At 37.3% G+C, this 27,985-nt stretch overlaps 1 protein-coding gene across 1 annotated transcript; it reads right to left on the bottom strand.

Annotated features, from left to right (window-relative positions):
• Positions 1 to 248: 248 nt before the first annotated feature.
• Positions 249 to 19,076, bottom strand: LOC108128650 (uncharacterized). Its single transcript, XM_043211315.2, has 2 exons — positions 18,602 to 19,076; positions 249 to 773 (listed from the first exon to the last, which is right to left on the bottom strand). Exons 1-2 carry the CDS (start codon positions 19,021 to 19,023, stop codon positions 338 to 340), a joined length of 858 nt encoding a protein of 285 aa, XP_043067250.1. The 5' UTR covers positions 19,024 to 19,076; the 3' UTR covers positions 249 to 337.
• Between the last annotated feature and the right edge of the window lie 8,909 nt (positions 19,077 to 27,985).

The raw sequence follows: 27,985 nt of genomic DNA, 5'->3' as shown, positions 1-27,985 counted from the left end.
GATATATATCCGGTTTTAACTGCAAGGGTATATCAACTTCGGCTCCGCCCGAAGTTAGCTTTCCTTTCTTGTTAAATAAGAATATACTTCTTGAATTTAAAATTTGTATTCCTAATCATTTTTTAATGATTTTTAGTTTGTGCTTTTCTGAGTAAACTGAGTTTATTTAGCAATAAAAAATAATACAAAAAAATGCCCAAAAAAAGTAAAATACTTAAATTGAACCTATAAATAAAATTGATTATTGTAAATTATAACGAAACTGCATCCACTTAATAAAGTTTGTGATTGCTTTTTAAAATATTGGAATGTTCATATATGTTTTGTCTTCACACAGTTACTTCGTTTGGTTACCAGCTGATGGCCGCGGAATGTTTTTCATGTTGTTCTTGTTGAATACGTGGGGTGAAGCTATGATAGCAGTTGAGGCTCTTTCCTCAGGGCGCACAGATTCGTACGGTGTGTGTATAATCTCTGGCAAATGTGCGTAATACACGATGCGTTCATTTCGCGACAAAGGTGAAACTTCCGGCAGCTTCGTCAAACCGTACTTGACATAGAAATCGGTCAGCGGCACGGTCTCATCGGTATAACCTCGCCCAGACTTAAAGCGCACGGTAGGAGAGTCCAAGTAACGATCGGGATACATAACGTACGGATCAGGGTACTCTGGTATACGTGGACTGTAGCTATCATTAGGATCGAATCTTTGGCGATTTAAATACATGTCTTCCAAGTACTGAGGATATGTACGGTGGTATTGCTCATCAAATCTTTAAAAATAAATTTAAAAGAATTAACGTTAAAATTTGAAGATCGCATTCTAATATATATAATATAAATATAAATATATATATATATATATATATATATATATATATAATATAAATATATATATAGAATATAAAAAATATATATATAATATAAAAATATAACAAAAAATATATAAATAAACTTTAAGAAGTTTATTTGTTGTTTATCAACAACGAGAAAGAAAAGCTATCTGCCGGCGCCGCCAAAGTTATAATACACTTGAAGTTTTTTGTAAGTGTCAATAAGTTTACCTAGTAGGCTCTCGCCTAAGAAAGTCACACATACTTGCATTTCAAAGCTGCAAAACATTTTTATCGATCTGAGAAATAGCACTAATCACAAAACATTTCCCATTGGGCCACAAATATTCTGTTTCCAACGTCCGAAATATTGTTTTCCGTTTTTTTTTTGTAGTTTGGCGCTGACACACCCGCTTTTCTATGCTTTTTAGGTCATTAATCAGTGACCTCACCGCCCACAAAAACCACAAGAAACCGAATATTTCGGACGTTTTTAAAGCTAGACCTGTAAATAAAATCATCAATAGTTGTTTGCGTTACAGGCAGAAAGATAAAATATTTGAATTTTACCACGCCTCTTTCCGTCCCCAAAAATTAAACAAAAAAAAAAAAAAATATGTAGAAAAATTTAAAAGTTATAACTTTAAATTTTGACCAAATATTCGATTTCATATTTTCAAAATGTCCTAAAAATGTTGTCCAGAATGGATAACACAGAACACAGAACAACTAGGTGAACATTTTTTGTTTCTTTATTCAAAGTTTAGATTTCCCATTATGCTTTAGAGGGGTACCAATATAAGATAAGGTTTGGTTTGGTTGTGGCAGCGTGTTTGCCTACAACATTCTCCACCTGCACAGCTCTTGCAGGAGGGTTCCACCGTGGCACGTGCTGCTCACGGAATAGTGGGTTCTGACGAAACCGATGCGGCAAGTTGCTGCCCACAACGGTCGGACACTTTGTAGATGTCTCTGCACTTCCGTAACGATGCAGGGCATCGATCAAGACCAGGTGGTGGCCACGATCAGTAACAATGATGCTGCTAATCCTCTTCTTGTAAACTGGTAGCCGGGTCGTGGCTACAGTTATTCCTCCAACGGTGATTAGGAATAAAACATAAGACTTAAAAGAGGTGCCTTTATTCTTCGGCTGTCAGATCAGAACTAACTAACTTAAGATAAGGAGAGCTTAGTCGTAACCCTAACTCGCACAGACCACAGCCGTCGGCCAACGCCCGTCGTAAGACCATATGCGTCGTCCGTCTTCGTGTCCTTATCTTAGATAACCGTTGCATTGTTAACTACTCTCCTTTTTCAAAACATGGACGTCCTCGGCCATATCCATGTTAGCGAGGATTTGAGTCACCACTATCGAGGCTCTGCTTCGCCGTCTGATAAATCTTTATCTTTATCGATACGCAGAACGCGAAGCAGTTAAGCGCTGCTGCAGCTGGCATTTTGTTGTAGGTAATTGCAGCTCCGTTATATGCTGCGGGCTTTTTTCGTTTAGTGAAAAAAGGACAGCCTTAAAGTGGAGTGGAGTCTGAGAGCACTTCGTTGCGGTGGAGAGGCGCATGGGTTATCCTTGAATCGCTGCGAATGGTAAGTCGTAGCCTATGACATGAAAGCGTGTGATATCTGGCGTATGGTATGAGTGCGATCGGAGAAGATACATATCATAAGATGTATAAGATACACCATACGGACTAAATAATGATTTTACAAAATTCAACAATTTCTTAGTAGCTAGTATTTTCATCTAAATATTAATACAAACTAAATATTATTTCTACAAAATTCAACAATTTCTTACTAGCTAGTATTTTCATAAAAACTAAATATTAATTTTACAAAATTCAACAATTTCTTATTTTCATCTTAGCCACCTTAAGCAGCAAGTTAGCCTTTGTGAAACCCTCTTTCAGAATCGCCTTTAGGACATTAGTGTTAGTATTAAGTGATTTACAACATTTACTTTTGAAAGAGTGAAAGCAGATACGTTATTTTCAATTTAAGCTATTGACTACGGTTGTGTGAGCGTTCTTCTGAGCCAGAAATTCGACATCGATGGTAAGACTCTACCTCTGCAAGTTTTCAGAGTTTGGGGTACCTAACACAATTTGGTACATTAAGCCTGGGAAACAATATTTTTTTTTTTTTTGGTGGCCCTTATCGAATATTGTCCTTGTGGACCACCCTTCCATTAATTAGGACCGTTGTCCCAGTATCAGCTTCGACCCTGTTCTCGACATACAAAGGAGTAAGCTTATCTCCCAGTCTCTTGTTGGTTTTTACTAAAACTCTCTCACCTACGTTAAATACCCTATTCTGTCGAGCTGGATTGTCACGATTTAACTGCTCCTGCTGTGCCTTTTTAAGGTTCATAATTATGTCCGGGGCAGAGTCAGCACTAGCATGAATGATCTCAATAGGTTTTCTATTAATGACAGAGTGAAATGACCTATTGTACTCTATAGTCGCCTGAAGGAATAATTGCGTGACATCGTCTATTTTCCTCTCCAATTTTAGACACCTGGCAATTTCTATAAGAGTACTGTGGAATCTTTCCACCTGTCCATTTGATGTGCTGTGTAAAGGTGGGGCAGTTGCTATATCGATATCGTAATGATTTTTCAGCATGGACCGTATAGTTTCGGAGTTAAACGATGCCTCATTATCGCAATAAATCGATCGAACATTAGAGAAGAGATTCACCAGTTGAAGGATTGGAATTTTTACATCTAAAATGGCGCGCGATGCTATTGGCTGGACCACCGCAAACTTGCTGAATTTATCGACAGCAGTGAGAAAGTACTTTCCTCCTGTTGAGAAGATGTCCATGTGTAACATCTCTCCCACCCGCGATGGTATTGGCGAAATTCCTAATTCCTGCTTCAATGGGTGCCTATTATATTTTGCTTTCTGACAAATCCTGCAGTTTAGAACGATTTCAGTTGCTATTTTGCCCATTTTTGGAAAATAATAGTCAAGCAGCACTTGTTTAATATTTTCCTGGGCAGCTCTGTGAGCCCTGTTATGCTCCACAACTAGTATTTCTCTTTGCTCGTCCGGTCTGATAACGTCCGACACCCAATACTTACAATACCAAAATCTAGTGGCCGGGAAGAGCCGAACCAGGCTATCTTGAATGCGGGCCAAAATTGGAAGCTTACAATGTATGGCGTTCACGACGTTGGGCTTTACTACGTCTTTCACTAAGTCCACCAATGTCTCCCAATCAGAAAAATCAATTTGATGTCGAGTCTTAGTACCAAACACAATAAATAGTCGCTTATTTGACGTGGACGCCTCCTGCAATATGATTTGGTTTTGAAAACAGTTAACTGGCTTTTCCGTGGCATCAATAACAAGTGTTGATGACTCTTCACTGTGAATAGTGGCTCGATCCGACTCCGCTGAACTTTGCAGAGTGTGAATACGTTGCCGCGACAAAGCGTCCGCCACACAGTTTTCCTTTCCTGGCTTATACATGAGCTTTGCACCACTTTCTTCAATGCGGGCCTTCCAGCGCTTGAGTTTTGAATTAGGATTCTTATCAGAAACCGCAAATATAAGGGGCTGATGGTCCGTAAATATGTTTATGTCACTTTTCCCATAGAGATAGTGACGAAGACTATCCAAGGCCCATACAATTGCTAGTAGTTCCCTTTCATTCGTGGCATAATTTAATTCCCTATCCTTCAACGTTCTGGATATCATCGTTATAGGCCTATTTCCCTGAGACAAAACTGCACCTATGCCAAAGGATGAAGCATCAGTTGTCAAATCAAATGGTCGCGTAAAATCTGGGTAATGGAGGATAACGTCCTCTGAAGCAAGAATATTTCTAAGCTTGTCAAATGCGCTTAACTGGGACTCATCGAAGCTCACCGAAATGCCTTTTGAACGGTATTTGCTGACCCTGCCACCTTCACCCTTCAGTAACTCTGTCAAAGGTCTCGCTATTGATGCGAAATCTTTGATGAAGCATCGATAGTAACTCGCTAAGCCCAAGAACGATCTCAGCTCGAACAAATTACTTGGCTGTTTAAAATCCTTGATGGCTTTTACCTTGTCCTGGCTTGTCCTAGTACCCTCCTTTGTCACAACAAAACCGAGGAAGTCGACACTTTCTTTAAAAAAGTGTGACTTTTGCTTGGACACTCGCATGTTGGCGTCCTGCAGGCATTTTAAAACATCCGCAATATGGTCAACATGAGATTCTTCAGTTTCTGAAAAGACAATAACGTCATCCACATAGACGTAACAGATCCTTCCTATTTTCTCCCGGAGGACATCGTCTATTGCCCTTTGAAAAATGCTTGAGGCATTCTTTAGTCCGAAGGGTAGCCGGCAGAACTCATACTTGCCTCCATTGACCGAAAAAGAAGTTTTCTCCCTGTCCAATTCCGCAAGCTCTATCTGGTGGTATCCGGACTTAAGGTCGAGGGTAGTGAAAAATTTGGCCCTTCCCAGATTCGACAGTTAAATTTGAAAACTATTGCCGATAAATACCCCATGCCGAGTATAAATATGATACTCGGCATGGGGTATTTATCGGCAATAGTTTTCAAATTTAACTTTCTGAAATCGACTACCAAGCGTTTATTGGGCGATCCCGAAGCGTCGGAGCTATTTTTATCGACAACCCATATGGGGTTATTGTAGGGAGACCGAGATGGTCGAATAATGTCATTTTTTAGTAAGTCCTTAATCTCTTGATTGACAAAATCGGCAGCACCCATCGGAAACGGGTACAGTTTTGAGTAAACCGGCTCATTATCCTCTGTCCGAATAGTCGCTACAACATTTGTGTTGAACGGCAACTTTTTATTTGGGTCAGCAAAGGCCCCTGTGTATTTAGACATCATCTGCTGAAAAGTTTCTTGCACTGTTGGGGGCACGACAATATCCTCAATATTCGTAAAGTTAACCTGAGCGCATTTTTGAAAGTGCAGATCCTCACGTCCCCCATTAAATCTAATAGAATTGCTTTTAAGATCAATGGTGGCACCTACTTGCGCTAACAGGTCAAGGCCAATTATGCCGTCAAAAGTTTTAAGCCCGGGTAATAAGAAGAAAGGGCTTTCTACACCAAAAAGATAAAACTGGCATTTGTGTTCTATTTTTTCGACCCCATGAAGCGACTTGACAGTAAATGGAGAATCAACGGGAATTGAAGTCGGCCACCCAATCTCTCTCTTTATGTAGCTCTTAGAGGCCCCAGTGTCAACTAGAAACTTTCGTGGTTCCCCCGCTACTGTTCGTTGGACGAACGGAAGTAGGGACGATCCCCCTAAAAAATGCACGGCATCACTTTCATAGCCCGTTTTTTCTTCATCTATGTCATCTACCGCATCAGTAGCAATCTGATTATAATAATCCTCGGTTTGACCACCCTTTTCTTCTTCAAACAGATGATTAACCCTTTGACGCCTAAAGTCAGACAACCTTTGAGAGTTCATCGGTCTCTTGTGTAAACTTTGTGGCTGTGCATCCAGTGCCTGCAGTGCGGAAGAACCCTGAGAGCGCTGAAAGTTTGTCGCTTGACGGAATTTAGACGATGTTGGATCTACGTCCATCTTCTCTAATGGTGTATTATCACCAACGGTTCGTTGACCTTGATCCCTGGTAAAATATGGATTTTTCCACCCCTTTTTAAGTATCTGTTTGTAGGTGGAATTGGGTGTCCCTTGTAACGGATTACTCTGGGCCTGCCTAAGATGTTTCTCCTCTATGGACCTGGCATACTGTGTGGCAAAGGCATGCCTCTCGTGGTTTGCCTCTATTTCCTGAGCCATTGCCAAGGCTGATGGCAAGTCCCTAGGTTGAGCAGCAAAGAGCACGTCTGTTAAGTTTCTCTTCAGACCGGAAACAAATACACGTAGGGCATCAGCCCTATACTTTTCATTCATATATCGAGCATGGTCAGTCTCATATGTCATAGTTGTCTTATTTGTTAGGAGTGTCAGCTTCTTCTCAACCTCCTCATAAAACTGTGTAATAGACATCTGCCCCTGCCTTAGTATTGTGAGCTCTTGCTCGAGCAAGTATAATGGACGCTTATCAGAATAGGTAAAGTCAAGGCGGCTTATAATAGCCTCAAAGTTAAGAATAGTATTAAAGGATGAAAGGATAGAATCAGCAGATTCCCTAATCTTGTTACGGATTATTAGAACAGCCTGATAATGCTTAGAACTCCCGTCAAAACGTCTGAACAACTCATATGATGCTAGTGCTGCCTGTCGCCAAGAAACATATTTTCCCTGTGAGCCATCAAACTCTGGCAATGATTTTACCGCCTCAAGGCCTTCGTCACAAGGCGTATTACCGGTTACAGCAACTGGCGAGTATACCGCAATATCAGGAGCAGATAGTGTCGCAGCGCTAAACCTATCAGTGACTTTCTGTAATTTCTCTTCAAACTCTTGTTTCTGCAACTGTAATGCGGCCGAAACCGCAGCATTTATGATTGCCTGTAGCTTTTGTGGATCCATACTTTGTTTTTTCTGTACTATACGTTCGGCGGCCTCTTCTGATAACGCGAGGTTATTTAGCCGAACAATCAAGCTTTCCGACTCTGAATCGCTCATACAGTCGTCTCAAAAAAATATTGGACCGTCGCCAAGCTAGGCGCTAAACTAAGCGCTTATCTATTTACCGTACTCTTCTCCGCGAAATGATTTTACTGATTTGAGAAAAGAAAAAAACCGCAACACAGAGAGAAATAAATACTCTAATTTCTTGACTTAAATGCCGTCACTGTTTTCAAAAGGAAATGTTTTATAAGAAATAACACAAATCTAAATATGTTATTTTATTAGCGATTCTTTTAATTTTTCCTGGCAATTCACAAAAGGGTTTCACTTACATGAATCTATGAAAGTTTTCCTTCCTTTTCGCAGTCTTCTGTGTGGTCCAGACCACGTTACCAGTTTTGAGATGATGATTTTGTGTTTCCTCGTGTTTTCGAGGCTTGGAGATTTCGTCGGGGTCTTCGACTTGGTTGGGCGCCAGATAAGGTTTGGTTTGGTTGTGGCAGCGTGTTTGCCTACAACATTCTCCACCTGCACAGCTCTTGCAGGAGGGTTCCACCGTGGCACGTGCTGCTCACGGAATAGTGGGTTCTGACGAAACCGATGCGGCAAGTTGCTGCCCACAACGGTCGGACACTTTGTAGATGTCTCTGCACTTCCGTAACGATGCAGGGCATCGATCAAGACCAGGTGGTGGCCACGATCAGTGACAATGATGCTGCTGATCCTCTTCTTGTAAACTGGTAGCCGGGTCGTGGCTACAGTTATTCCTCCAACGGTGATTAGGAATAAAACATAAGACTTAGAAGAGGTGCCTTTATTCTTCGGCTGTCAGATCAGAACTAACTAACTTAAGATAAGGAGAGCTTAGTCGTAACCCTAACTCGCACAGACCACAGCCGTCGGCCAACGCCCGTCGTAAGACCATATGCGTCGTCCGTCTTCGTGTCCTTATCTTAGATAACCGTTGCATTGTTAACTTATACACAAAAACAAACCGATCAATTCCTTCAATAGATATACACAAAAACTTACTACATGTCCCACTGATTCGACTGTATACATACATACATACAATATAATATATCAAGATGTCGCCAGCAAGTCGTGCCAGATGCTCGGTGCTCGCGATCAGCGAATCGTGAAGATTTACAAAAACAACGACACTGACTTTTAGCGCAGGTAACAAGCACATCGCCGCGATCTCGAGTTTGCAACAACACAATCCAAGGGACCGAACTCGCAAATCGTACCAAAAAAAATTACTAATTCGGATCTGATGCAGTGCTTGATTTGTGGAGCGACAAGTGTAAAAAGAACTTACAATATTCGAAGACATTACAAACTCCCAACATGCAAGTTCGTACGGCTTGATGGGTGATACTGAAAGGGTGCAGCTTATTGCCAAGTCAAAGGCATTACTCTCCGCGCAATTAATTAAAGTGGAACCAGAGCCAGACAACAGAAACAGCATTTTACTAGCTTCCTTTGGTGTGAGCTATAAGTTGGCCAAAACTCAAAAATGTTTGTTAGATGGTGAGTTTTTTTAAATTTACCTGTATTGATATGTTGCAGTGTTTAAAAAAGAAAGTTTTAGAGATGAGCGAAATTGTGGAGCAAATACCGCTTTCTCGGCGTACGGAAACGCGAGGAATTAATGAAATAAACCAAGAGCTAAAAGAAAACCTCAAGAAAAAAATAATTAAATGTATCTACTACTCGTTGGCAATAGATGAGAGCACTGATATCAACGAAGTTGCCCAAGTGTTAATATTTATTAAATTAAAAAACTGCGCGGCATGTGCACCGATGGATCAAGGAGCATGCGAGGAGAAATAAAGGGGCTTAAAAGTCAGTTCAACCTAAGGGGGATTGATTTTCCCTTCTATCACTGTCTCATTCATCAGGCAGCCCTATGTGCAAAGGCAATTAATTTGAGTGATAGTATGGATGGCGTTGTAAAAAGGATTATTAAAATTAGAGAAGGTCATAATGCTTTGACACACATTTCAGTGCCTGCTACAAGAACTAAAAGCCCAGTACGGTGACCTTAAATGTTCACTGAGGTTCGCTGGCTCAGCAGAGGAAAATGCCTTGAGCGTTTCTTTTCTCTCAGTAAAGAAGTTTTGCGTTTTCTCAAACAACATACAAAGAACTCCGCAGGACTAGTTCTTTAATTGGATGATGAAAAATTTCTTTCTGACATTGCATTCCTTACGGACATCACCACCTATTTGAATATATTGAACTCGCAACTTCAAACACCGAACAATCAATGGTGACTATGCTGTCAAGAATCGATGGATTCAAGAAAAAAATGGGTCGTTTAGGTCATTTAAAAAGAAATAGCTTGGCTCTTTCCTCTCGCTGCCAAGAACTTCTAACAGAATATACCAAATATCTCATTATATTCTGAAAACATAAGTGAATTAAGGGAAGTGTTTGAACAGCGGTTCACGAATTTTGACGAGTTTAAAAAATTTTAAATATTTATGAGCCCAAAAGAAATAAACATTGAAAAGCAGGACCCACAATTTCAAATGAAGCTCTGCGACCTGCAATCGGACTTATATCTGATGTCTGTGATGGAGACCGAGACGGAGTTTTGGAAGAAAGTTCCAATAGACCAATACCCCATTTTAAAAGGGTCGATTCTCAAATTGGAGGCATATTTTGCCAGTACCCATGTGTGTGAATGTGCATTTTCCCAAATAAAAGCCATCAAAACTGTTTATAGAAATCGATTAACAGATATTAACCTATCAGATTTGCTTAGAATAGCTTTAAGTAACGATACAATCGATTTTGACGAATTAATTAAGAAATATACATTTTTGACCAATTAATTAAAATATTTTAATCAAAATTTAAATTTTAACAAAATTTAATCTACTCAAAAAGTTTTTGTCAGTGTATTTTCTCTGCTCGCACATTCTGTGTGGCGCGTGGCTGCGACGCCTCGCGACGCTGGGGGTTGTTGTTGCTTTTTTTGGCCGAGCTGCAACCCAAACCGTTAGATCTCGTGCCCATCTCTGATATAAACCATTGAAGCTAGAGCTGGGAAAAAATCGATCCTCAGTGCATCGACTATTTTCGATGTTTAAAAACAAAACATTGATTAAATATAAAAAAAAAAAATTACCCGTTTTACAAATAAACTTTACCGTTTTAGGGCGGCGCCTCTTTTGAAACTATGCTTTCGGCCCTACTATGGATCGTGCGCTCCAATTCGTTGATCTACCAACGCACAAAAATCTTAAGAACATGAAAATCAATTATTAAAAGCTGTTTTGAAATAAAAATTTAAATATATTTCTTAAATTACCCAAAATTACCATCCAAATTTTAATTCTAATGCGCCGATGCTCAGGGGAGTCAGGGAGGTAACGTAATGCATAGAGTAGAGTAGTTGCTCTCTGTAAAATTTTCCTATGTTAAAATCTTCTTATAATGACTTCAAACTTTTTCTTTTTTTTTAATTATCTTTAAAAATCTATCTTTAAGTGTAGTATTTAAAAAAAAATTAAAGATTATGTCAGGTAAATAAAATTCCAAGGGAGTCCGTTCATCATTTTGTCATCCGATACGGTAGTTACTAATTTCCCCATTCCGCTAATTTCTCATAATAAAATAATATAGTAATATAATTATTTCTACAACATTTGTAATAGAATGCAATTAAAAATAATAATAAAAGTAAATATTATAAATTCTCTTGTTTTCTCTCTCTTGATTCTCTTGTCATTTTGCCGTATCGGACGTGTTTCTTCAATCGCTCTCGCATTTATCTTCGATCTTAGAATTAAAATTTTCTCCTTTCGCGACAAGTGGAAATATATCGATTAATTCTAAAAAAATATTTGACTTGATAAGTTCATTGAACTATTTATTTCTTATATATAAATTTAATCGTTTATGGTTACTTCTCCAAGATAACGTCTCTCCGAGCAGCACGCTCTTTACGTAACCCGTTACATCGTAGATACTGTGGAGTTTGTTTTTCTTTATGACGCTTAGCCTTCGTTGCACATTTCTTTTGTAACGTCGTCTCTTACATCTGATCTGATCGATTACTCTCGTCTACAGAGCCCATATCTAAATTCTTTACACTCTACTACAGTGGTCTGCAATCTGTCAACAATGAGTCTAATTTGCACAGCCCTTTAGCCTCCTATCATCTTAAAGCTTCCATCGTTGGACATCGTTGGACGTCTGACTGGTGTGGCGCCTGAGGTTAGATTTTCTGGACTTACGCTGAGGGCAGTTGCTTCCCGTAAGACCTCGCCTTTTATTTGTCTTTCGCCCTATGCCGGATGCTACTGTTGATGATGTCAGGAGTCAGCTGTTAAACCACCTTAAGGTAGCTCCTAATGAAATAGCTGTTTTTAAGTTTAAATTTTAACATTAGTGTTTTATATCTTCTTTTTAAATAGTCCTACCGGATTCCTTGATCCTTGATCCTGTCCTACCTTTGTCCTACCGGCCCAAGCACTTGATCCTGTAGCCTGGCCTGAGCATAGTATCATTCATAAATTCCTAGCAAAAGACGCGCAGAATCCTAGCCCTGCAGAAATTGCTTTAAAAACTGAATAACCAAGTATTTTCCTGTTGCTTTTAAAACGTTCGAAGTATTCTGGGTAAATTGAGCCAATTTTTTACAAAGAGTGCTTCTTTTGATTTTGATGCTATCGCGTTACTGAAACTTGGCTTAATTCCTCTATTTCATTATTCCAAAGATGCTACGTTCTTAAAATAGAATTCTCTCTTTCCCTTTCCCATCTGCCAGCCGTTTGTCGTGGAACCCGCTCTCAAATGTTTTCATTTTTACAGCGAGTTCCACTACGAACAAAGGCGATGTTAAGGTGATTTTTTAATTTTTTATTTTTCTTGATTGGATTATAAGTTTTGGAATAAATTGAAAAAAAAAAGACAAAAAGTTGATGTCTCGAGCCTGGTTCTCGTTTCTCGAGCCTGAACTCGTTTCCCTCCGCACATCAGCCAAGCACTCTACCACTCAGCTATCCCCCATCGTCGCGGAAAAATTTCTTAAACTGAATTTGTCGCGCTGTGGAACCTGCTCGTTCCAGCGCTGAAACCCGTCATAATCTTTGCTATGACATAAACCAGGTTTACATAAACTTTGCAGACGCCCTTCTTTCCCTTGCACGAAGTATATAAGGCGGAACGGCCGGAATCGTCTGACTATAGCTAAAATACATAAGTATATTACTAGTATCCTAGTAATATTTGACTATATTACTGATTGATCGAAAATGCTATAACTTTAATGTTTTTACAGTTAGAGATTTTCCTATGGATTCTACTTTTATCAAAATAAGCGAAATCCCAAATTTCATAAAAATGGGCCGGCTGTACCAACTTTCCATCTTCAAAAACACGAAAATTGGCTCATTTCCGATTGTTCAGTTATATGGCATATACTTACATATATGGTATATACTTTATAGCAGTGGTGTTCTTCACATTGCTCTCGCTGTTCATTTGTTTTTACAAATGCTCATGCATACGGAGTTGTGTGTGACTGCTCACGCCATAAGGTTCCGTTGCTCACGCCATAAGCTTCGTTGGTCCCATAGGCAAAGAGCAATTACAATAACAGTTTTTCGTGTTTTCCCTATTCTCCTCAATCGTGCTAATCCGAATGCATTTTGTTGTTGGAGTGCAGAAAACTTTTCACTGCAAGATATTCATTTTTGTTTTTGTGGTCGACCTGAAGCAATAAATTTCTTCTTCGCAGAAAATTTTTTTGTAAGTTAAAAACTCTGCATTATTTGTCATAGTTTAATAATAAGCTGTTGTAAAAAATATAGGGACTTTTTTTAATTGCTGTAATAAAATGTATTTTTTTATTATATTGATATTTTTAAACCCCTTGTGAGTGTTACTATAATTGTATTTTTCAGTGCACCCACATGGATGGGAAAAAGATTTCGCACCAATGCACCACTATAGGAAATATGACCACTTTTACTGGCCAAAAATATTATCTCAAGAAAGAAACAAGATATTTAAGTTCTGATTTTTGATTTGAGTTCACATGGTCAATAGATTTAAGATTTAAAAAAAAATGTGGGCGTGGCACCCCCTACTTTTTAAGAAACACATTCTAACTCAAAAACTATGCAAGATATTTAGATTTTGATTTTTGATTTTAGTTTATATGGTCAAATGAACTCAGAAATGAAAAAATTGTGGGCTTGGCACCGCCCCCTATTTAAAAATAACATGCTAACTGTTCGGTCTCACAGCTAACAGATTCACATTCCAGGTGTTGAGGTTGCCTCCTTAAATTATGCATTTCTTCGAAAGTGCATAAAAGGGCATATTCATATTTCACTCATTTGAAGAAAATTAAACAATCTACAACATGGACTAAATTACAATGTCCAACTCGGTCGGACTTAGTTTAAATCTCTTTTTAAAAATGTGATTTATTTCTAAAAATTTCTTTGCTAGACTACTTACATTTTCACTGTTTTTAACAGCTGATTTCTTCGCAGTGGCGCCATCTATGAAAATTACTGGTATGCAACATTAAAAATTAATCTATTGTGAATGATATGCACTTAAAATTATTTTAATCTTTTAACTTTTTCAAGAATGGTTTTTGGCCAGAAAATTTCCTATAGTGCAATGTATTGATGATTTTTTGCATTGGTATTGCATTGGTATTGGTACTTTTGAAGAAAATTAAACTACCCTTTGCAGGGTCAAATAATATGACGTACCAAATTTCATAGGGATTGGCCGGTTATATCCTGTTATATAACTGAAAGATCCGAAATGACATAACTTTCGTGTTTTTAAACATAGAAGGTTAGAAACTTATACAGATCCTTTTTTGCCGATTGATCCAGCCTATCAAATTTAATAAGAATCGGTCGACTGTAGCCTATAGATTCTGAACTAAGCTGAACTTATTCTATAACTGAACGATCGGAAATCGGTATTTGGTAAAAATACCAGCTTTAGTATTTTTGGAGATAGGGAATACTTTTTAATATGTAAGTTAAAGTTCTAAGTTTTTATACTTTTTTATGTTGAATATATGCACATATGTATATGATTTGGTATGGCCGATTTGGTATGGATGATTTTCAGGCCGATGTTTGGAAATGTTGTAGACATTTGATTTTTGTAACTTTTCAGGCTTGCTACGCTAAGAAAATAATGTATGCTGGAATATTAAAAAATATAATATAATTTCTTTCGTTTTTTCACTCAATAACGAATAATATAAGAAATACTTATAAGTTGATATACCCTTGCTGGGTCATTTCCGATATGGCAGCTATAGGATATAATCGGCCGATCCTTATGAAATTTTTCATGTCGTATTATTTTGCCAAAAATAGCTCTCGTGTAAAATTTGATCTCTCTAACTCCAAAGTACTCCAAAAAACACCAAAGTTATACCATTTCCGATCAATCAGTTATATGGCAGCTATAGGATATAGTCGGCCGATCCCGGCCGTTCCGACTTATATATTGCGTGCAAAGGAAAGAAGGGTGTGTGCAAAGTTTCAAGTTTCGATAGCTTTAAAACTGAGAGACTAGTTCGCGTAGAAACAGACAGACGGACAGACGGACATGCTCATATAAACTCAAGAGGTGATCCTGATCAAGAATATATATACTTTATAGGGTCGGAGATGTCTCCTTCACTGCGTTGCACACTTTTGGACAAAATTACAATACTCTCTGCAAGGGTATAAAAATGTTATCCTTTTTGTTAAAAAAAATTTAAGATCCATTTTTTTTCAAAAGCAACAACATTTAACTAATGAAAAACGTCGGAAATTTTCAAATCGGTTTAAAATTATGCGTTTAGGAATTTTTAAGAGCAAAACAGTCCCGAAAAACGTTTTTGTCTAAATAAATCAAGACATTGAGGGTGTTACAAATATTTTAAACACAGTTTTTTACTACATTCGACCTAATACGCAATTCCTCCTATGTCACTCCTTTGCGCAGTGTGTAGTTAAAACAAGAAAGGAAAGCTAACTTCGGGCGGAGCCGAAGTTTATATACCCTTGCAGTTAAAACCGGATATATATCGCAAACATCGGATATAGTTGGCCGATCCTAATGGGAATAGGAATATATAATCCAATTTTTTACAATACAAAATCTAAAAAAAGTCCCAAACTTCTATCTTCAAAAATACGAAAGTTGATATTTCTTCCAAGTACCATATCCGATCGTTCAGTTATATGGCAGCTATAGGATATAGTCGGCCGATCCTAATGAAATTTGGTAGGTCGGATCAACTGACCAAATATATAATCTGTACCAAGTTGCAGCTTTCTATCTTCAAAAACACGAAATATACTGCGTGCAAAGGAAAGAAGGGTGTGTGCAAAGTTTCAAGACGATAGCTTTAAAACTGAGAGACTAGTTCGCGTAGAAACAGACAGACAGACGGACAGACGGACAGACGGACATGCTCATATCAACTCAGGAGGTGATCCTGATCAAGAATATATATACTTTATAGGGTCGGAGATGTCTCCTTCACTGCGTTGCACACTTTTGACCAAAATTATAATACCCTCTGCAAGGGTATAAAAATTCCAAGCTTCTTTCTTCAAAAATATCAAGGATGGTATTTTTACCAAATACTAAAGCAGCTATAGGATTGCCATTTAATTCTGAAATTTGGTATATTAAAGACCTAAACATGAGTGTTTAGCACCCTAAAGATAAATTGAAGCAACATTTTAGTGGAAGTGTTTTGTGTGGCACAACTGAATATTTTTGTATTATTCAGTAATAAAATAACAAAGTAATTTTGTTTTTTCGTCTAAAAATACAAACAATAATGTCGTTTAGGAATCTATCCCTGAGATGTGATAGTCTAAGTGACTAAGGGCTGGGCAGTGGCATAGAAGATCCTCAACTGTTTCTTTTTCCTCTTAGACCTTACATCTGCGGCAGTAGTCGTTGTGGATAAATTCATTCGCCTAGCATGTGTTCCCACTATCCAGTGCCCCGTGATGACTCTAAGAGCCGTGCCAATTCGCGTCCCATTCATCCTTAATAAATAGGATGTTTTTTTCTTTAACATATTGGGTCAGAGTTGGTGGGCCAACCGGCAATTCCCTAAGCAGAAGTCAAATCTATCTATCTATAAAGTCTTATATCTCTAATTTGACTATAAGAGAACTATCTGTTTTGGAACTTGAACTTCGATGGTATCCACGCAGATCAAGTTTCGACTTACATATATGTACATATATACCTAATGCGTGCAAAGGAAAAAAGTGTGAGAGACTGGTTCGCGTAGAAAAAGATAGACAGACAGACATGCTTTTATCAATTAGGCATGTACTTTATTGATATATAGGATTGGACATTTTTTTTTTCACAGCTTTGCACACGTTTGACCAAAATTATAAAACCCTATGCAGGGGTATGAAAAAAAACAAGACAGGATAGCGAACTTCGGCGGAGCCCATGTTGATGGGTCCTAACCCTTGCAGTTAGGATCGGAAATAAATCAGAAATATCGGATACAATTGGGCGATCCTTATGAGAATTTCATTATAAAACTAATTTATTAGAATATAAAATTTAAAACGCCCCTAACTTCTATCTCCAAAAATACCAAATTTGGTGTTTTTACCAAATCCTAAATACATTTCCGATCGTCAGTTACATGACAGCTATAGGATATGCATACAGACTGCCGATCCTTGCTGTAGAATCTGTAGAAAGTTTCAATCTTTTATCTTAAAAAAAACAAAAGTTGGGCCATTTCCGATAGTTCAGTTACATGGCAGCTATAGGATATAGTCGTCCGTTGTTTGTCCATCTGTTTCTACGCGAAAGTCTCTCAGTTTCAAAGCTATCGGCTTGAAACCTGAAACTTTTTCCTTTGCACGTAGTATATAATATAGCTTTCATATAGCTGATAAGTGCACTAACTTGGTATTTTTGAAGATAGAAGCTTATTTTTATACCCTTGCAGAGGGTATTATAATTTTGTCCAAAAGTGTGCAACGCAGTGAAGGAGACATCTCCGACCCTATAAAGTATATATATTCTTGATCAGGATCACCTCCTGAGTTGATATGAGCATGTCCGTCTGTCTGTCCGTCTGTCTGTCCGTTTCTACGCGAACAAGTCTCTCAGTTTTGAAGCTATTGTCTTGAAACATTGCACACACCCTTCTTTCCTTTGCACGCAGTATATAAGTCGGAACGGCCCGGATCGGCCGACTATATCCTATAGCTGCCATATAACTGATTGATCGGAAAAGATATAACTTTGATGTTTTTAGAGTTAGAGAGTTCGAAATTGACACGAGAGCTATTTTTGGCAAACCATTACGACATGCCAAATTTCATAAGGATCCGCCGACTATATCTTATAGCTGCCATATAACTGAACGATCGAAAATGACCCAACTTTCGTGTTTTTGAAGATAGAAAGCTGAAACTTAATACAGATTCTATTTTTATATTTTCTATTTTATTTTATTCAGTTGATCTAACCTACCAAATTTCATTAGGATCTGCCGACTATATCCTATAGCTGCCATATAACTGAACGATCGGAAATGGTCCTTGGTAGAAATATCAACTTTCGTATTTTTGAAGATAGAAGTTTGGGACTTTTTTTTAGATTTTTTATTTTAGTTATTTAGTTTTATAATGATGTAATCATAAGGATCGGTCAACTATTACCGATGTTTGCAATATATATCCGGTTTTAACTGCAAGAGTATATCAACTTCGGCTCCGCCCGAAGTTAGCTTTTCTTTCTTGTTTTTGGTACATATAAAAAAAAATTTTTTTTTCTAAGAAATTGGTATTGTTACTTATAAAATTCTCATAGGGATTAGACACCTATATTGAATATTTCCAAAATATATTTAATCGTTACTGCAATGGTTATTTCAACTTCGGCTCCGCCCTGAGTTATCATTAGTTTCTTTTTAAAAGCAATTATCAAACGCAAACGCATCGTGTGGTTTATAGGTTTTTATGGTTTTTAGGTGTGGATCAACGATTTCACAAAAATATCACTCAAAGAGACACAGTATCCTATATATTTTTTTAATAATAGATATCGCCAGGTAATATTTGTCGGAGCATTAAGTAATTATGTGACTATGGTATGTGTAACTGCGGGGAATATGCGAGGTTTTGCTTGGCCAAATAATATTGGCTTTTCCAGATTTTATTTATGGCTGATGCTTAAGCTTACCTATCGTAGCGACGGATGTACGGATCGTACGACCTCGAGGGAAATAGGGAACCTTTTGCCAATGGGCTAGCGTACAAGTTTTCGCGCCACGATGCAAGGATTGAGTCTTTATGATTTTTTTGCTCCAAAATAAGGCTGACATCATTTTTCAAGCTGTAGGAGTCACTTATGCGACGGTGTCCAAGGAGATCGAACTCCTTGTACCCGTCCTTAGAATGCTTTTGTACCTTCAGTTGCTGGGGCTGTGCCATATGTAGGGTTCCAGATTTACTAACCATACTGTCTACGTTCTCCATATTGGCTTTGCGTGTCCATATCTGCTTTGCTCCCCAGTTTAGCAAGCTTGACTCGGCCGAAACGCAATTCGCCAAGAAAAAAGACGCCCAGCTGAGTAATAACAATACATGCATTTCCTGCAACATGGTAAAGTTAGCGAAAAGATGAATGAATACGACTGATCTTCCCAAAATGTCAAGTTGAACTGCTGTAATCGAAAAAAACACTGCATCGATAATGCATCGATGGGTAGCGCATTTATCAGAACAATGGTATGGTGACATGGTAAATTGAACTCTAAATGGACTGTCTGTTTCCTGTTTCTGGAATTAGTCGACCGCAATCATACACCTGAAAAATATACCGTGATATACCTTTCTGAGGAATGCTATGAAAAGCGTCAACCTGGGCAAGTCTCCATTATTTTAACGACAAAAGATAAAGACACGCTTCGGTAACTATTAAAGCGTTTTGCACATACCAAACAGAATTTGAATGAATGCTAGAGGTCTGCAGGAATACATTTTTATTGTCTCAGCTATAGAATCAGTGTTGTCAATTTTTCTGGTAATAGAAAAGCTAAAATGACATATGAAAAAAGCTGGAAACCGCCAGTAAATTAGGATGATAGCCAAATTATAAAGATACGTTAGTAAAACAACAGATGGTTATGGTATGTAACTAGAAAAATTAATAAAATGTAAAGATCTTTTGGCACATCGATGTTTTTTATACCCTTGCAGAGGGTATTATAATTTTGTCCAAAAGTGTGCACCGCAGTGAACGAGACATCTCCGACCTTAGAAAGTATATATATTCTTGATCAGGATCACCTCCTGAGTTGATATGAGCATGTCCGTCTGTCCGTCCGTCCGTCTGTCCGTCTGTCTGTTTTTACGCAAACTAGTCTCTCAGTTTTAAAGCTATCGAATAGAAACTTTTCACCCACCCTTCTTTCCTTTGCACGCAGTATATAAGTCGGAACGGCCGGATCGGCCGACTATATCCTATAGCTGCCATATAACTGATTGATCGGAAATGGGTTTTGGTAAAAATACCAACTTTCGTATTTTTGAAGATAGAAGTTTGGGACTTTTTATACCCTTGCAGAGGGTATTATAATTTTGGTCAAAAGTGTGCAACGCAGTGAAGGAGACATCTCCGACCCTATAAAGTATATATATTCTTGATCAGGATCACCTCCTGAGTTGATATGAGCATGTCCGTCTGTCCGTCTGTCCGTCTGTCTGTCCGTCTGTCTGTCCGTCTGTCTGTCCGTCTGTCTGTTTCTACGCGAACTAGTCTCTCAGTTTTAAAGCTATCGTCTTGAAACTTTGCACACACCCTTCATTCCTTTGCACGCAGTATATAAGTCGGAACGGCCCGGATCTGCCGACTATATCCTATAGCTGCCATATAACTGATTGATCGGAAATGGTATAACTTTTGTGTTTCTAGAGTTAGAGAGTTTAAATTTGACATGAGAGCTATTTTTGGCAAAACATTACGTCATGCCAAATTTCATAAGGATCGGCCGCCTATATCTTATAGCTGCCATATAACTGAACGATCGGAAATAACCCATCTTTCGTGTTTTTGAAGATAGAAAGCTGGAATTTAATACAGATTCTATTTTTGGTCAGTTAATCCAACCTACCAAATTTCATTAGGATCGGCCGACTATATCTCATAGCTGCCATATAACTGAACGATCGGAAATGTTTTTTGGTAGAAATACCAACTTTGGTATTTTCGAAGATAGAAGTTTGGGACTTTTTTTAGAATTTGTATTGTAACAAATTGGATTATATATTCCTATTCAGATAAGGATCGGCCAACTATATCCGATGTTTGCGATATATATCCGGTTTTAACTGCAAGGGTATATAAACTTCGGCTCCGCCCGAAGTTAGCTTTCCTTTCTTGTTTAAATTTTTTATTATAAATCATTGGGTTATGTTATCATATTCTTATAAGGATCGGCCAACTATATCCGATGTTTGCGATATATATCCGGTTTTAACTGCAAGGGTATATCAACTTCGGCTCCGCCCAAAGTTAGCTTTCCTTTCTTCTTTACAGCTCCAATGCAAAAATAGTGCAAGTATTAGAGTGTGGCATCGTAAAACATAACAAGAAAGGAAAGCTAACTTCGGGCGAAGCCGATGTTGATATACTCTTGTAGGTAAAGCCCTTGCAGGAATATATATCAAAAACATAGGATATAGTTGGTTGACCCTTATGAGAATATCATAATATAACTCAATTGACCAAATATAGAATATGTACGAAGTTCCAACTTTCTGTCTTCAAAAATGCGAAAGTTGGGCCATTTCCGATCGTTCAGTTATATGGCAGCTATAAGATATAATCGGCTGATCCTTACTAGTATCCTATTAATATCCGACTATATTACCGATTGATCGAAAATTCTTTAACTTTGATGTTTTTACAGTTAGAGAGTATCCTATGGATTTTACTTTTATCAGAATAAACGATATCCCAAATTTCATAAAAATGGGCCGGCTGTACCAACTTTCTATCTTCAAAAACTCGAAAATTGGCTCATTTCCGATTGTTCAGTTATATGGCATATACTTACATATATGGTATATACTTTATAGCAGTGGTGTTCTTCACATTGCTCTCGCTGTTCATTTGTTTTTGCAAATGCTCATGCATACGGAGTTGTGTGTGACTGCTCACGCCATAAGGTTCCGTTGCTCACGCCATAAGCTTCGTTGGTCCCACCATAGGCAAAGAGCAATTACAATAACAATTTTTCGTGTTTTCCCTATTCTCCTCAATCGTGCTAATCCGAATGCATTTTGTTGTTGGAGTGCAGAAAACTTTTCACTGCAAGATATTCATTTTTGTTTTTGTTTCTGCCAAAATGGTCGACCTGAAGCGATGAATTTTTTTTTGTAAGTTAGAAGCTCTGCATTATTTGTCATAGTATAATTATAAGCTGTTTTAAAAAATGTTGGGCCTTTTTTTAAGAGCTGTAATAAAGTGTATTTTTTATTATATTGATTTTTTTAAACCCCTTGTGAGTGTTACTATACTTGTATTTTTCAGTGCACCCACATGGATGGGAAAAAGTTTTCGCACCAATGTATTGATGATTTTTTGCATTGGTATTGCATTGGTATTGGTACTTTTGAACAAAATTAAACTACCCTTTGCAAGGTCAAATAATATGACCTACCAAATTTCATAGGGATTGGCCGGTTATATCCTGGTATATAACTGAAAGATCCGAAATGACCTAACTTTCGTGTTTTTAAACATAAAGGTTAGAAATTTATACAGATCCTTTTTTGCCGATTGATCCAGCCTATCAAATTTAATAAGAATCGGTCGACTGTAGCCTATAGATTCTGAACTAAGCTGAACTTATTCTATAACTGAACGATCGGAAATCGGTATTTGGTAAAAATACCAGCTTTAGTATTTTTGGAGATAGGGAATACTTTTTAATATGTAAGCTAAAGTTCTAAGTTTTTATACTTTTTTATGTTGAAAATATGTACATATATGATTTGGTATGGCCGATTCGGTATGGATGATTTTCAGGCCGATGCACAGTAGGCCGGATTGCCAAATAAGTGGCATAAAATCGAAAATTGTATATATCGAGCAAAAACTTAGCATATTTTAAGAATACACCACTATAAATGTTTAAGCAATGTTTTTAGTAAGTTTGGCCACGCCTACCTTAACTGCCCATGGAAGACAACATAACGTATACGTGATCTGAAGTTAGATTTCGTTTTTTATACTTATATTTATTATTTTCTTACATATTATACTGATTTTTATTATTTATAATAAACATGGATTTCATTTTTGCTTAAATAGGAATAAAAGGATATACATTAAGATTTTATGCTTACATATGTATACTAAGTGTTAAAACATTGTGCTTTGGCAAAGACGCGTTCCTCCTTCCTCATAAGATAGCTTTGGTCCCTTTGTTAAATTTGGAATATCCGCTTGGTTATCCAAAACTATTTTTAAAGACTTTGATAGCCACTCTGAATGTTTTTTTTTGAACGTTCGCATATTACGGCTACACTTTTGCAGATTTGATTTTATATAAATTTCAAAGCTTTTAATTTTTTTGTAAAGTTCGCCCTTCTGGTCGACTGTCAGTCTACCCTCATTAATCTGGCCAAATATCCATTCAGCAAGCGCATTAGAGTCGCGAGCGCTGTCAATTCATACGTCTAGCAAGGTTGCATGACAGAACTCATGCACATCTTGAAAATGTCATCATCGAAAAAGCCGCAAAAAGCCGCAAATGAGATTTTTTTTATATTTTTCTAAATAGTTTCTTCTTTTGTTAAAGATACATTACACATTGCAGAAATACGCAGAAGACTTTTTTTTTCTCCACAGAAGACGAACATAAAGGTTAGGTTTTTTCTTTTTGGACAACACAAAACAATACACATATAATACACATAAAATAATTTTACACAAAATGCTTTCATTAAACTCAATTTTCTTACCTCGAGGTTTAAAATTCATTTTAAATAATGTTAAATTCTTTTTTCGTGTGTGATTGCCAAGCGCACAAAGTCAACAAAAGTTTCCCGCCAACTTAATCACAAAAATTAGCTGTTCAATCACTTGACTTTGAAGCTAAATAAAAATTGAAAGGTTGCATTTCAACCAAAAATACTTTCTAATACTTATTATACAGGGAATTTAATATTGATAAGTTTAAAAAAAATTAAGATTTATTTAAATAAAATTTTCGATTTTATTCCGCTTATTTGGCAATCCGGCCTACTGTGCGATGTTTGGAAATGTTGTAGACATTTGATTTTTGTAACTTTTCAGGCTTGCTACGCTAAGAAAATAATGTATGCTGAAATATTAAAAAATATAATATAATTTCTTTCGTTTTTTCACTCAATAACGAATACTATAAGAAATACTTATACTTCAATAAGAAATACTTATAACAAGAAAGGAAAGCTAACTTCGGGCGGAGGCGAAGTTGATATACCCTTGCAGTTAAAACCGGATATATATCGCAAATATCGAATATAGGTTACCGGTCCTTATGAGAATATCACAATAAAACCAATTAATTACAATAAAATATCTAAATAAAAGTCCCAAGCTTCTATCTTCAAAAATACCAAATGTGGTATTTCTACCAAAAACCATTTCCGATCATTCAGTTATATGTCAGCTATAAGATATAGTTAGATAGACCGATATAAGATATAGACCGATCGTTATGAAATTTAGTAGATCCGATTAACTGACCAAAATTAGAATCTGTACCAACTTCCAGCTTTCTATCTTCAAAAACACGAAAGCTGGGTCATTTCCGATATGGCAGCTATAGGATATAATCGGCCGATCCTTATGAAATTTGGCGTGTCGTATTATTTTGCCAAAAATAGCTCTCGTGTAAAATTTGATCTCTCTAACACCAAAGTACTCCAAAAAACACCAAAGTTATACCATTTCCGATCAATCAGTTATATGGCAGCTATAGGATATAGTCGGCCGATCCCGGCCGTTCCGACCAATATACTGCGTGCAAAGGAAAGAAGGGTGTGTGCAAAGTTTCAAGTTTCGATAGCTTTAAAACTGAGAGACTAGTTCGCGTAGAAACAGACAGACGGACAGACGGACATGCTCATATCAACTCAAGAGGTGATCCTGATCAAGAATATATGTATATACTTTATAGGGTCGGAGATGTCTCCTTCACTGCCCTGCACACTTTTGGACAAAATTACAATACTCTCTGCAAGGGTATAAAAATGTTATCCTTTTTGTTAAAAAAAATTTAAGATCCATTTTTTTTTCAAAAGCAACAACATTTAAGTAATGAAATCGTCGGAAATTTTCAAATCGGTTTAAAATTATGCGTTTAGGAATTTTTAAGAGCAAAACAGTCCCGAAAAACGTTTTTGTCTAAATAAATCAAGACATTGAGGGTGTTACAAATATTTTAAACACAGTTTTTTACTACATTCGACCTAATACGCAATTCCTCCTATGTCACTCCTTTGCGCAGTGTGTAGTTAAAAAAATTCCAAGCTTCTTTCTTCAAAAATATCAAGGATGGTATTTTTACCAAATACTAAAGCAGCTATAGGATAGCCATTTAATTCTGAAATTTGGTATATTAAAGACCTAAACATGAGTGTTTAGCACCCTAAAGATAAATTGAAGCAACATTTTAGTGGAAGTGTTTTGTGTGGCACAACTGAATATTTTTGTATTATTCAGTAATAAAGTAACAAAGTAATTTTGTTTTTTCGTCTAAAAATACAAACAATAATGTCGTTTAGGAATCTATCCCTGAGATGTGATAGTCTAAGTGACTAAGGGCTGGGCAGTGGCATAGAAGATCCTCAACTGTTTATTTTTCCTCTTAGACCTTACATCTGCGGCAGTAGTCGTTGTGGATGAATTCATTCGCCTAGCATGTGTTCCCACTATCCAGTGCCCCGTGATGACTCTAAGAGCCGTGCCAATTCGCGTCCCATTCATCCTTAATAAATAGGATGTTTTTTTCTTTAACATATTGGGTCAGAGTTGGTGGGCCAACCGGCAATTCCCTAAGCAGAAGTCAAATCTATCTATCTATAAAGTCTTATATCTCTAATTTGACTATAAGAGAACTATCTGTTTTGGAACTTGAACTTCGATGATCAAGTTTCGACTTACATATATGTACATATATACCTAATGCGTGCAAAGGAAAAAAGTGTAAGAGACTGGTTCGCGTAGAAAAAGATAGACAGACAGACATGCTTTTATCAATTAGGCATGCACTTTATTGATATATAGGATTGGACATTTTTTTTTTCACAGCTTTGCACACGTTTGACCAAAATTATAAAACCCTATGCAGGGGTATGAAAAAAAACAAGACAGGATAGCGAACTTCGGCGGAGCCCATGTTGATGGGTCCTAACCCTTGCAGTTAGGATCGGAAATAAATCAGAAATATCGGATACAATTGGGCGATCCTTATGAGAATTTCTTTATAAAACTAATTTATTAGAATATAAAATTTAAAACGCCCCTAACTTCTATCTCCAAAAATACCAAATTTGGTGTTTTTACCAAATCCTAAATACATTTCCGATCGTCAGTTACATGACAGCTATAGGATATGCATACAGACTGCCGATCCTTGCTGTAGAATCTGTAGAAAGTTTCAATCTTTTATCTTAAACAAGAAAGGAAAGCTAACTTCGGGCGGAGCCGAAGTTTATATACCCTTGCAGTTAAAACCGGATATATACCGCAAACATCGGATATAGTTGGCCGATCCTTATGGGAATAGGAATATATAATCCAATATTTTACAATACAAAATCTAAAAAAAATCCCAAACTTCTATCTTCAAAAATACGAAAGTTGATAATTCTACCAAGTACCATTTCCGATCGTTCAGTTATATGGCAGCTATAGGATATAGTCGGCCGATCCTAATGAAATTTGGTAGGTCGGATCAACTGACCAAATATATAATCTGTACCAAGTTCCAGCTTTCTATCTTCAAAAACACGAGTTGGGTCAAAGTTGGGTCATTTCCGATCGTTCAGTTATATGGCAGCTATAGGATATAGTCGGCCGATCCTTACGAAATTTGGCATGTCGTATTATTTTGCCAAAAATAGCTCTCATGTCAAATTTGAACTCTCTAACTCTAAAAACACCAAAGTTATACCATTTCCGATCAATCAGTTATATGGCAGCTATAGGATATAGTCGGCCGATCCGGCCCGTTCCGACTTATATACTGCGTGCAAAGGAAAGAAGGGTGTGTGCAAAGTTTCAAGACGATAGCTTTAAAACTGAGAGACTAGTTTGCGTAGAAACAGACAGACGGACAGACGGACAGACGGACATGCTCATATCAACTCAGGAGGTGATCCTGATCAAGAATATATATACTTTATAGGGTCGGAGATGTCTCCTTCACTGCGTTGCACACTTTTGGACAAAATTATAATACCCTCTGCAAGGGTATAAAAACACAAAAGTTGGGCCATTTCCGATAGTTCAGTTGAATGGCAGCTCCGTCCGTTTGTCTGCCCATCTGTTTCTACGCGAAAGTCTCTCAGTTTCAAAGCTATCGGCTTGAAACCTGAAACTTTTTCCTTTGCACGTAGTATATAATAACGCTTTCATATAGCTGATAAGTGCACTAACTTGGTATTTTTGAAGATAGAAGCTTATTATACCCTTGCAGAGGGTATTATAATTTTGTCCAAAAGTGTGCAACGCAGTGAAGGAGACATCTCCGACCCTATAAAGTATATATATTCTTGATCAGGATCACCTCCTGAGTTGATATGAGCATGTCCGTCTGTCTGTCCGTCTGTCTGTCCGTTTCTACGCGAACTAGTCTCTCAGTTTTAAAGCTATCGTCTTGAAACTTTGCACACACCCTTCTTTCCTTTGCACGCAGTATATAAGTCGGAACGGCCGGGATCGGCCGACTATATACTATAGCTGCCATATAACTGATTGATCGGAAATGGTATAACTTTGGTGTTTTTAGAGTTAGAGAGTTCAAATTTGACACGAGAGCTCTTTCTGGCAAAATAATACGACATGCCAAATTTCATAAGGATCGGCCGACTATATTCTATAGCTGCCATATAACTGAACGATCGGAAATGACCCAACTTTCGTGTTTTTGATGATAGAAAGCTGGCACTTGGTACACATTGTATTTTTGGTCAGTTAATCCGATCTACCAAATTTCATAACGATCGGTTGACTATATCTTATAGCTGACATATAACTGAACGATCGGAAATGGTATTTGGTAGAAATATCAACTTTCGTATTTTTGAAGATAGAAGCTTGCGACTTTTTTTTTGGATGTTTTATTGTAATTAATTGGTTTTATTATGATATAATCATAAGGATCGGCCAACTATATCCGATGTTTGCGATATATATCCGGTTTTAGCTGCAAGGGTATATCAACTTCGGCTCCGCCCGAAGTTAGCTTTGCTTTCTTGTTTTTTTTGGTACATTTAAAAAAAAAATTTTTTTTCCTAAGAAATTGGTTTTGTTACTTATAAAATTCTCATAGGGATTAGACAACTA

This window comes from Drosophila bipectinata, chromosome XR (genome assembly GCF_030179905.1).
Source record: "Drosophila bipectinata strain 14024-0381.07 chromosome XR, DbipHiC1v2, whole genome shotgun sequence".
Lineage (NCBI taxonomy): Eukaryota > Metazoa > Arthropoda > Insecta > Diptera > Drosophilidae > Drosophila > Drosophila bipectinata.
This window is presented reverse-complemented; position numbering and strand designations above follow the sequence as displayed.